The sequence below is a fragment of the Psammomys obesus genome, unplaced genomic scaffold (assembly GCF_907164565.1).
Source record: "Psammomys obesus unplaced genomic scaffold, mPsaObe1.curated_primary_1811, whole genome shotgun sequence".
NCBI classification, from domain to species: Eukaryota; Metazoa; Chordata; class Mammalia; order Rodentia; family Muridae; genus Psammomys; species Psammomys obesus.
The window spans coordinates 5,455,489-5,467,150 of record NW_026596440.1 but is presented as its reverse complement, the minus strand read 5'-3'; the positions used below and the strand labels follow the sequence as shown (position 1 = coordinate 5,467,150).

Genomic DNA, 11,662 nt, shown 5'->3' with positions numbered 1-11,662 from the left:
GCGTTAAAAACAAACAAACTGCATTCTACAATGTGCCGTACCCTGAATTAAAACACTTTTCTGAGAGCTTCGGTGAGTCTACCTACACCTTGTAGCCACAGGTGACGGTGACAGGTACATATTATGGAGGGTGAGGGCTGTGGATTCCTCTTGGCTTATGCTGGTTGAGGCACACAACTCCATTGTAAATCAGAACTCTAAACCCGAGACCACCCCATGTTAACAGGACCACTAGGCCCACAGGGGCTACATGGGCCAGGGCTTATTCAGACTTTAGAGAAGCAACACAACTTTATGCCTGCTCTAAGGAATTCCTGAAGCTGTGGATGTGATGTCTCCTCTGATCTGGCCTTCCATACACAGGGAGACCTAGGCTTATCGGCTTTCTGACAGCTATTGCTGGTCCCTTCACAGCCAGAAATAGCCCTGAGCACCAAAATGACAGAGCGAGCCTTTTCCTTACAGGACTAAAGTCCCCCTATCATGGATGTAGGGAAGGTACATGGATGGAAGGTACATGGATGGTAAAGCTCGATCACCCACACAGCAGAGGGAGTAGACAGGAGTAAGCTTGGCCACCCAGCTTGTCTCTCAGTGTGCAGCATTCCTATGCCAGGCTTGTGTTACAAGGGCCTTGAGAGACATTGTGCAGGATATCCCTAATGACACCTTGGGCCATGGTTCAGCCGAGCACCTAGTGGGGGGGGGGGGGGGGGGGGGGGAGTCTGCCAGATCTGAGCATTGGCTTCCTGTTGTAAAAATTCAGGGCAGGTGGAAGTCCTAACAAGCTCATGGCAGGGCTGAGCTCCTGCCACTATGTGAATGTTAAGCAGAGGAGTCTGCACTACTCCCTCCAGCCAGCTGAGGGACCAAGCCTCAGCAGGGTCCTTAGCGCCAGTGCCAAATGTGTGAGGCTCAGAGGGACGAGAAAGCATTTGTGAATGAAAGAAAGAACAAAAGCCCCAGATCATTGAAGTTGGATGTGGCAGCGAATACTTGTGCAAGGCTACATCGAGAGCTACAATTTAAGACCAGCCGGAACAATCTAGTGAGACTACCTCCTGCACGCCCCCCCCCCCCCAATTGCCTGCATTCTCCAACAGTTAGCCACTCTAGACACGGCCACTAGTGCGTGCACACATGAGAACGGTGGGTCTGCTGAGGTGCAGTATCTTGGCCTGGGTTGACTCAGGGACTCCAGGACCACCTACATGTAAAATTGCAATGTGGAGATGGAGGTAAGAAGGCCAGAGGCTCTGATGCTTAGTCTACTCTGCTGGATCCCAGGAAGCAGTCTCTGTGGCAGTTAGTAGTACCTGGCAACAGAAGAGGGTGGCCACTGAGGGAAACAGCCTTGGCTGTGTACACAGAGGCTGTGGCTACTGTGTGTTCCTGGAACTGAACCTGATCTTTGTACATTCCCAAATAAAAAGCATCAAGGGAACGAAGGTGTCACCAAGATGCCCCTTTCTCAGCAGGTACCCCCATCACTTTCAGGACGAACCTTTTGACTCTGGGTGCCCTCTCAAGGGTGATCTGGAATTCTGCTGCCCTGAGCTAGCCATGTGTTCCACTCACACACGGAGGCCTCTTTACCTCTTTCCTATCAAATTCAGGCAAGTGTGGGCTCGTCGCTCTAAACCTTTTGGGATTAGCTCTGCCTCTTCGGGGCTCAGACCTGGGCTCACAACCATGCTGCTCTTGCCTGTTACCAAGGCCAGTTCTAAGGGCAGAAGGCAGTCCCTGCCATCCTCAGCTGGCTTTGGAACTACCCAAGGAGACCACACCACATCTTTGGCATCCATTGGACCATCACCATGTCCTTGTTCTACTCTCAGAAAGGGACAGGCCACAGAGCATGCCTTTTCATTCTACCTTCCACTAGCAAGACCTCTCTGCTGTCCCCTTGGGTCTGTTCATAGCTGCATGTTTTCATGACCTTGGGTAAAGTGACCTGTGGGCCATACCCCTGGGGTAAAAGGGGACTTTAAAGGGGTCCTCATTCCAGTGTAATCAAGGATTTGGCCATCAGTGAACCAAGTCCATCCTCGGGGATTCTGGAGTGGTACCCGTTCTGTTTCTAGTGTCCTAAGCAGAAGGCATCACTGACAGACATCTGTGGTTCCTTCAGCTCTAAAAACTACACCATGACAGGTCTCCCAAAGGCCAATGGTACTCATTAACCTCCACCTGCAGGGTGTAACAGGCTACAAAGACTACACTGCCTGCCCAAGACTCATACTAGCTATAGAACCTGTTAGGCTCTTGATATGACTGAGCTCTCTGTGTCTGTCTGCTCCCCATGACAACCCAATTCCTGATCTTTGCCATGAATGCCAAGCCTATGTGCTCTAAGCCATGTGTAAGAACTCTGTGCTCATTTGGCAGTCTTCCCTGACCTGTCCTCCTTCCTAAAAGTTTCCTTAGATTTGCTTCTTCTGGGACTCAACTTGAGTGGAATCCATACTCCAGGAGCAGTGTTGACTCCTCTGAGCAGGTCTCCTGGGTTTGTGCATGCTGCCACATGTCAGAACCTCCATTTTTTTGTAAGCAAACACTGCTCGATTGCAGAATGTCTAGGTATGGATTAACACCATGGTAAATGCCAGGGAAAAGGCTTGTGGGGATATGTCCTGGGCCACAAAGATAATCCGACTTCACAATTTTTGAGGCCCAATGCCATTCCCATGGCTGCACAGTTCTGTATTCCAGTGACTCAACAGCTGACCTGTTCCCCATTTTCTGGATTATAGCCTCGCTTGCACCGTGATGATTCTGGGGCTTCCATCCTTAGACAAATTCTGTGTTGAGTCCCTATGGCAGTGTCCAAATCTAACAAGCTGGCAGGAGAGTGCCCCTTAGTATTTTTGTAGGGCTTCTCCAGCGCAGGAGGGTCAGTCCTGACCCTGGGTGGGCTCCTGGGTGATCAATCCAGCAGTGGACCTCTGAGAAGCTCTGGAAGGAATGAGTAAGTGCATCTTCTCCCACCACTGAATTTTATGGTAAACGAGACACATGAGGTTCTTTATACACTTATATTTCATAGAACTTTACACTTCTACTAACAAAGTCATACAAAGCCTATAAAAAGGAAAACAGGGAACTGATTTGAATGGCCACAGTTACCAGGAACAAAGTGTTTGCAAGGGAAAGGAAGCCGGATACTTTGACTGGCAGCTCTTGTGACCCAAAACCTGGAAAGGCCAGCCACCCAGGGCACTCCTAACTGCTGGCAGAGGTGCCCACCTGCTCTGCTCTGGCACTGAGTGGAAACCATTGTACTGATGGGTGCACATACTGGGCCGCTAATCTGGCAAGCTGACCTCCAACTGCCTGACAGTCTGAGGAACCCCTGCAGGTGAAAACTTGGCCTCTACCCTAACTGGAACTTTGTGAATGTGGACAGGGTTGATTCTCCTGGACGAAACCAGAGATGGCCCGGGGTCTGGCATCACGGGACATCCACACAGAAGCTACCTCTATCAAGCTTCCCCAGGGAGGGTTAAATAAATAAATACGCCATACAGAACGTGTGGAACGGATTGCTGCTGTTGCCCGCAGCCTGTGAACAAGCTGTGACCTACAGAGCATAGTGCTCGAGGGTAAAGTGCAAATCATCTGTTGGGTTCTTGAGAAGTATGGAGGCACCCGTGACCCCAGCTCAGTAAGGCTCCATGGCAGGAGGCAAGAGGCTCAGCCAGAGACCCAGGCTCTCGTAAACCGGCGCTGAGGGTGTTGGGCTGGGTCTGGTTCTTCTCCCCAAGAGGGTGAGGGATGGGACGGCATGTCATGTGCAAAGCTGTACGCTGAGCCACATCATGGTTCACACTCCAGAAGGCACCTGCTGGCATGGGCTATGTGCAGAATCCTCAGTGCTCCTGCTGTTTGCTTGTCACACTGTGACTCTCTGGAGTCACCTGCTTGGTGTTCCCAGCCCAGTGTGTATGAAATCAAGTGGATGGGTTCCCAGGAGAAGAGAGCAGATTAGCTGCAGACAGCCATGAATCTGCAGGACAAAGGTGCTCTCTGCAGAAGCAGGAGCTCCTAGGGCATTACACTCAGATGGGGACACAGCTGGCAGGCACCACTGGCCCAAACAGTGACTCACTCCTACCCTGTAAACACTATCTCACTCTCCAGTGGTACCCTGAACCATGTCTGAGGAGTGTGGGCAGGGAATGGGGAGGTGAAGGTAGATAGTCCTCAGCTTGCTTACTATACAGAAAGCACAGCTAAGGATACTCAAAGAAACAGAGAAGGCAGAAACCAATGGGGAACAGCTCACTGACATTCTAGCCCAAGGAACTGGGTGCTTGTTCTTGTGTTCTGGACAGGGTGGAAATGAAATGTAACAGCCCCAAAATGCTGGACAGTCATCCGCAGAAAAGTGATCCTAGTATCTGGAGGTGAGGCTCTGCTTGTAGCAGGAAGAGCTGACCCCGGAGTCCTTGGGTATACCTACCATTGCCCACAACGATGCAAGGAGCCACTCCTGTCAGAACAGCTCTAGGTGCTCCCCTGGAGCATCTGCTTGGAGGAAGCCCAGCAGGTGTCCATGGGAAGCCATGTGGGGCAGGTGGCCAGAATCACTGCAATGTCTTGGTAAGCCAGGCAGCAAGTGCCAGGGCAGTGGCCATCAGTCAGTGGCATGCTGGTGGGCCCCAGCCTGGCCACAGGCTGCTAGCACAGTCCTGACCCCATCCAGGTGTGTCCAGGCTGCAGGTGTTAGGAGTAAATGGTGATGACTTCCCGGCCACCACCCCTGACCAGGAGGACCCTGTTCAGCCCCTCGGTCAAGACCTCAAGGAACTCCATGTCTGGGTTGATAGTTAAGGCCATACCAATCTCAACTGGCGACACCAGGGACCCCAGTTCATACTACTGGCTTCAGCCTGGGAAGCCAAGGCCAGTGGTAGATAGGCTAGGGAGCTCCAGGACAGAGGAAATGAGGGGGTGGTATTATGAAAGAACAGGAAGGAATCTGCCACCTCCAGAGGACAGAGATTCCTGGAGCCTCCAGATATTAACTTAAAATCAATAGGCAACTGGGTCACAGGAAACCTAGTGACTGGGTGGTCTCTGGCCACAAAACCTAAGGAAATGTCTTCCTCATTTGTCACTCTATGGTCCCAAGTGGCTGTCCAACAGGACCCAGAGATGCCCTGACACCAGCAAAGCACAAACTGCCAAAGCTGTAGCCCACCCACTAAGCTATGAAACTTAAAAGCAGGACATCTATCCTTTTTGATCTGCCACTGGGGGGACACTAAGCTCAGGGACCCTGTGAAGAATACCGAGAGGACACTGCATCTGGGCAAGGAGACTCCGACAGGATCTGGAAACAGTTCTGCTGTGGGATAGAGGCCAGTGAGACCGGGAGAGGCCAGGTACATGTAGGAGAACAAGGGCTCAGTTCTTCCTGTGAGGGGTTGCTGTTGTACTCAGGTACTTGCTGGGCATTTGGAGGCCCCAGTTTGTGTCCCAGTTTACACTGCTCTGCATCTGCTTCAAGACCTGTCACCCAGGGACACAGCATGTGGATTTGCCACTGCTTCACATCAGATGTCAAAGCAAAGGTGCATGCATCCTGGGATACGGTTGTGGCCCAGGTAGAGTGCTTAGTAGCTTACCCAAGGCTCTGTGCTTGATCCCCAGCACTACAAGGAAGGGCCCATCACTTAACCCTCAGACAATGTCCTTTCTCCAGACTCCATGGCACTTGCCTACCTCTTCCCATCTCCAAGGTCCCCAAGACAATGCAGGGCATACAAGGTAGAAAAGCATGTTCTGGCACTGATGGGCCTAGGTGTACTCCTCACTGTACCCCACATTACTGCCTGTCTTAACCCCCACCCACGTCTTCCCCAGTCCATAGGAGTTGAGGCTCTGTGAACAACAGGAAGCAGCCTTGACAGTGCCAATATTGCTCACCCCACCAGTAAGAAACAGTAGAAAAGGATACAGTTCTCATCCCCCTGACGATTTTTGGGGGGGCCTGGCATATTCAGCAGGACCAGCTGGGCATCTTGGGACTTGTTGAGAACAACACCATTGAGTTTCACAGCAGTATGCATCCTCCTGACGTTGGACTGGTCCCTGGGAGAAGGGTAGTAGAGTGGGAAGTACAGTAGGCTTGAGGTCTGCGGTCTGCCTGCCCTCCCACTGTGTTCATGTATGCTAGGAAGGGCAGGGCTCAGCAAGTCATCTGAGAAAAGCATGTGGGCCTAGACACTTGAGAACAGAACATCACTAAACAGCTAAGCTTCTAAGGACCATAAGGTAATGCAGGTAAACTACAACACGCTCAGTAAGCCACACTTGCGAAGCAGCCATTGGTACAGGCAGAAATGGTGAGAGGGCACAGCAGCTGTCTGGGCAGACAGGGGAACTAGCTTGTGTCTCAGGGCAGTGGTACAACAGCTGGATCTCTGGCATCCTCCTAACAACACATCTGGTGTTGCCAAGGAGCAAATCTGTTCAACTGAGTTCAGATACTTAGGTGTGGCTGGAACTAGATGCTCAAAAGGAGAGGTCTGGAGTGTCCTCTAACCAGTCATGACAGTGTCACCCCAGTACTGTCAGGTTCTGTGCTGCAGCTGGGATTCAGCAGAGAACTGGGTCTGGACCCAGGTACCCCTTTCCTACCCTCAGCCAATCCAGACAACACTGCCAAGCTGTGAGTAAGGAATGAGAGCTTCTAGCACTGATGGTTAAGACTCTGCAGTCAGCAGGACATCACTAACTCCCATCGCTCTCACGCCATGTGCTCTGCTGCTACAAGGAGCACTGTAGTCCTCAGTGTCCCTGTGTAGCAGGGTCACAGCCTGCCACACAAGTCTGAGGATACGCATGCTCATACTCACTAGTACACACAGGCATTCAGGTCAGAGGTCAGCCTTCTCATCTATCATACACCCCCTCAAGAGAACCAGACCAACCACGTGTAGAACCAACATTTAGAAAAATTACCTTGGGACACTTTGCCACAGAGCACTACCTGTCCCAATGAATTTGTATTTCTATCTGTACTGGGACATCTGGCACATCCTTGGGCTCAAGACATAGGAAAGAATTTTCAGCCAGCCTGTTAATCTGCCACAGTCATGACTGTACCCTTCTAAGTAGAGGCATCTGTGCCTCAGATCCAGGGACACACAGGTGAAGCCGCCATTTGAGGGTCACAGAGAGGTCCTCAGAGGCCCCCACTCACAACCATTGATCAACTCAACTCTAACTGCCATTCTCCAGCAAGAAAACAGTCATGGGCCCTTTCTCTTGTCTCTTCAGTTTAATTTGATAAAATTATAGGTCAGTCTCTGTGGCACCATTCAGGCCTTTCATTACAGGAACCCTGAATACACTGCATGGAAAAGGCACAATTACTATGTGTTTGGTCCAACAGCAATTCCCAAACTACATGAAATGCAAAAGAGCCTAGGGGTGAGAGAGGATAGCAGTCACATGGAACCTGAATCCTGGGTTTGAACTGTTATCCATTCCATTATGGCATGCCCTGTTGAAGCTAGAAAAAAAAACAGGGGGTCCAGGAAAGGTCCTTGGGTTCTGGAAGCTAACTAAATCCCATCTCTATTCCCAGTAGCCCAGCAGAGTTAATCAGTAAAATGTCTTGTACAAATGAAATTTCTAGACAGTGTTCAGACCTGTGAGTGTAAATCTACACAGCAGTCTTGGCAGCAGGAGGTGAAGTCACATGTCCTTGGATGGCTATCAGCAGAGCTGCCCAAGACCATCCAAAACAGAAAATACATGCGCTCAAATGTCTACAAATGCTACCAGGTGCATACCAACCCTCATGCAGGTAGGGACACCGGTGTGTACACAACACAAATGCACTGGCACTAGCACACATGCTCATCTGATAACACATGCATGAGCTTTAACTGGCGTACATGTTTTCTAACTTGTACTCACATGCACTCTAACTGGCACAGCCGTATATGCTCCAGGGAAATTGTAAGAGGAAACACCTCTTGGAAATGGGCCTGAACTCTAAAGCTTCTTCTTGACCCTGGCTAAGCCTGGGTCTTGAAAGATAAATAAGTACACCAACAAGAGTCCCCATGTGTGTGTCCAGGCATCTATATGTACACGTACATGTGTGTATAGATTTATGTGCACAATGGGTATAGGGTTAAACCTTGTTCCTATGCCTATCTGATTATGCGTTTTAATAAACTACGGGGGCAGGATGGCATTTAGATCTGCAGAGAGCAGGATGCCTAGGGTGCTCTCAGCCTCCCCAGTTGGCCAAGCTTCTCAAGGTTTACTCGGTGAGTAACTCAGGTACAGTCATGTAACCATCTCAGCAGTACATTGTACATGACCTGCCTTTGAGGGACAGCAGCACAGAAAGACTGGAGGGAGACAGGACAGGGACAGGGACAACACAGATGAAAGGATCAGAGCGACATCTCCAGGCAACCTCAGCATATGTCTCCCAGAATGCTCCCACCCATGGGCTTTGCAGGTGGACCCTCAGAGTTTGGATCCCTGCCTTTGACTCCTGGCCCTGACATCCTGCCTCCATAGCTCACACACAGGTAGTCTGACCATATAGAATGGATCCGTATTCCTTTTTCACTGGAGAGGAAAGGATGGCAGCCTCCTGGATGAATGGAGAACCAAGGAAGCAATTTTATGTTGAATGAGTAGCTCTGGAGGGATGTGGGTGAACCTGGCTCATTGCTGCAGGAAGCACACACCTGTCCCGCCCCCCAATTCCCTCAGAGCAGCTCAGGACCAGCCCTCCCACAACTGTCCTTTGTGTCACTTAGAGAGTGGCCCTGAGCCACTCGGAGTGGAGGCAGTAAGGGCCACAGGATGCTCTACACACACAGGGCTATACACACATATGCACACGAGGGCATGCAAGGCAACTCAGTCTAAGAGGCAGCCTAGAAATGAAGGTTCACTTACAGGTTTCCCCACTCTCTACATGGAAGAGAACACAAAGAGCAGGTTACTCCAGCAGAGGCCTCCACACAGTTGAACCAATTCAAGCGCTGCCAGCCATGCTAAGTGGTAAAATGGCTGGCCTTGACCCTTCAACAGATTCCCACTCCTCTCCCCCACCCTAGGAACTTGGAGCTTTCCCGTTATCCCACCATGAAACCCAGTCAAAGGGGCTCTGTCCTCTTTTGGGTTTGGAGGCTATGTCAATGAGACTTAACTGACCCACTTACGATGGTATGCCCACAGCTCTGTGACAGACACTAGGACCTCACAGACTTGAGATTCTCAAGTCAGCCAAGAAGACAGGACCCCAGAGGTCCATGGCAGCACTTAGACCATAGGGAGTCTGGAACTCCACCTTTCCAAAGACAGTAAGTCATGTTTGAGTAAGCTCATCTTTCCCAGCTGTGGGAAGTCATTAGCAGCAGGAAAGTAGGCTCACAGCCCAGTCCCCTCATGACCTGCCCCACTGGTGCTGACAGCATAGCCTTGGGCTGGTCCCAGCTCTCTGCAGGCCTGTGGGCCAGTGGGCTGCCCTCCAAAACTCCTTAGAGGATGGGGATGGGAGACTGTCCCCACTGTGCCTGGGCCTAGGCCACACAAACACTCACGGCTTTAGGCTGAAGAGGTCTTTGAAGCCTGATGCACCGGTATCCTTGTTCCTATGTTTTTCTGCAATGAGTTTCTCTTTTGTCCACGTCATCTGCACTTTGTCAGGTGTTGGTGGAGCTTGGGTTCTAGCAGCTGCTGTGGTATGGGATGCGGTATTCCTGTCGTGGATCAGCTGGGCCTGAGGGAACAGCAGAGTTGGAACAGACCTGGCTCTTGGAAGCCACCTTTAAAAGAATATGACCAATAAGGCAAAGAGGCTGCAGAATGAACCAAGAGGATTCATGTGTGACTCACTAGGACCCCTCAACCACTGGACAGCGGTCCACAAAGGGCCCTGGCAGTGTTCCCACACCACAAGGATCTCCCCTATCTCTTGTACTACCAGATGGACTCTTGTTTCCCTCCACCACCTCTTTATTCCTCACTTTTCTCCCTTCATAGGAACCAAACAAACAAACAAACAAACAAAACCCTTAAAAATGCTGAGCGAAGAAACATTGCTGTCAAGAGTCTCCTTACATCGTGTGGCCCAACCTCTCAACCATCAACTCTGACCAGCAGACACATCATGGTGTACATCTATGTCAGCTTCTATCTCAGGGAGGGGCTTGCTTCAACCCTCCTGCCTGCCAGGGAAGCAGGGCCTGACAGGCTCTCAGGGGCTCTGGAAGGGCCCTAAATGTGTGGTGAGTGCTAACCCTGGGAGGATGAAGAAGGGGCGTGCCTACCTACACAGCCCTCTCCCGTGACTTAAGCATCAAGGGAGTGAAGCAAGACCAATCTGCACCCTAGGCCAAGGGTGAAAGGCCTGAACAGTTCTTTCTCTTGTCTGGACTATGAGAGTCAGCACTGATGCTCTGAATCTAGGCTGTCAACAGCCAGGGACAAAACGGCACATGGTATCTGTCTGCTAGAGTCACAGAGAGTGGGAACTTTCCACTAAGCATATCCAACCACTTGGAGGCTAAGTGAAGCAAAATGCAGCTGAAGACACAGAAATCCCCACTCAGAAGGCCCCTTATAACTAGGACTCATAAATGTCCCCACAGGACAAATCCATGTCCCAAGGGGAGCAAGCAGCAAGGGCTAGCTTGTCTTCTTCATACTTGACAGTGTGAATGAGCCACTGGCTAATGAGGACACATTAGGACACATGCCCTCTGTGGGAACCAGCCAAGGGCTCTGACCTGCCACCTGCTTACCCTCATAGCCTCAGTCAGTGTGGGTAATGGCTTACTGCCTGCTCACCTGCAGCCGGGGGGGGGGGGTGTCAAAATCCACCAGGGAATGCTACTTATCCTGAGCCCCACTCAGTACTGTCTGTATAGCAGAGGGTAGCAGGGGCCTCCACGATGGACACTGAAAGACCGTAAGTTAAGGCTTGACTTCCTCAGATGGCAGCCTGGGTCAACCCAGCTATGTCTGGACTTCACGGTCCTGAGTGTCCTCATCTCCCCAACATGGCCTTAATGTCCCTACAGCCTCCACAGGGAAAAAGCCTGTTGATCACCTACCACAGCTGATTCAGTACAGTCTAGCAGTGCAACCAAAGGTTCCCACATACCCTGCTGACCTGCTCCAAGCAACCCAGTGGCCTCTGTGCCATGTGAACACCTTTGCTGAACTCAGACTCCTGAATATTGTCCCCCTACCTCAAACCCTTCCTTGTCTGAGTGGAGTAATTCTCCAGGTTAAAGATGCCCCTTAATCTAGTATGGGTTCTTTGTCCTGGCTGAGGCCAGAACAGACAGGCTGGTACTAGGACTCCCTGCAGCCCATGGGGATGGTAACAGAAACAAAGCCACAGAATCTTCCCAGACAGTGCTGGAGGCAGCTGCCAGGCATCCATGCTATAGTCTCTGTCCATAATCATGGAGGGCATCCTGTCTGGATCCTAGGTCTCCTGCCTCCTTTGCCCCTAACTCCTAGGAACCTGGGGTGATCACTGCTCTGATTCCAGTTATTAGTCACGTGACCCACTGGCTGACCTTGGCCAATCCTCATGGACAGTGAGGTGGTGGGAAGCAGAGGGTTCTTGTGCCACTGTGACCAGAGTATGTTACACTGACCCCATAGA

The 11,662-nt window shown here is 51.1% G+C and overlaps 1 protein-coding gene across 2 annotated transcripts in view; it reads right to left on the bottom strand.

Moving 5' to 3' along the window:
• Positions 1-3,016: 3,016 nt before the first annotated feature.
• Slc12a7 (solute carrier family 12 member 7) overlaps positions 3,017-11,662 on the bottom strand; it is a 76,941-nt gene continuing 68,295 nt past the window's right edge. For both annotated transcript variants that reach the window (XM_055597916.1, XM_055597917.1), the window contains exons 22-24: positions 9,585-9,763; positions 5,963-6,096; positions 3,017-4,817 (exon numbers count right to left, since the gene is read on the bottom strand). In XM_055597916.1, the coding sequence (XP_055453891.1) occupies positions 4,726-4,817; positions 5,963-6,096; positions 9,585-9,763 (405 nt within the window). In that variant the 3' untranslated portion in view covers positions 3,017-4,725. The remainder of the gene's footprint in view (positions 4,818-5,962; positions 6,097-9,584; positions 9,764-11,662) is intronic.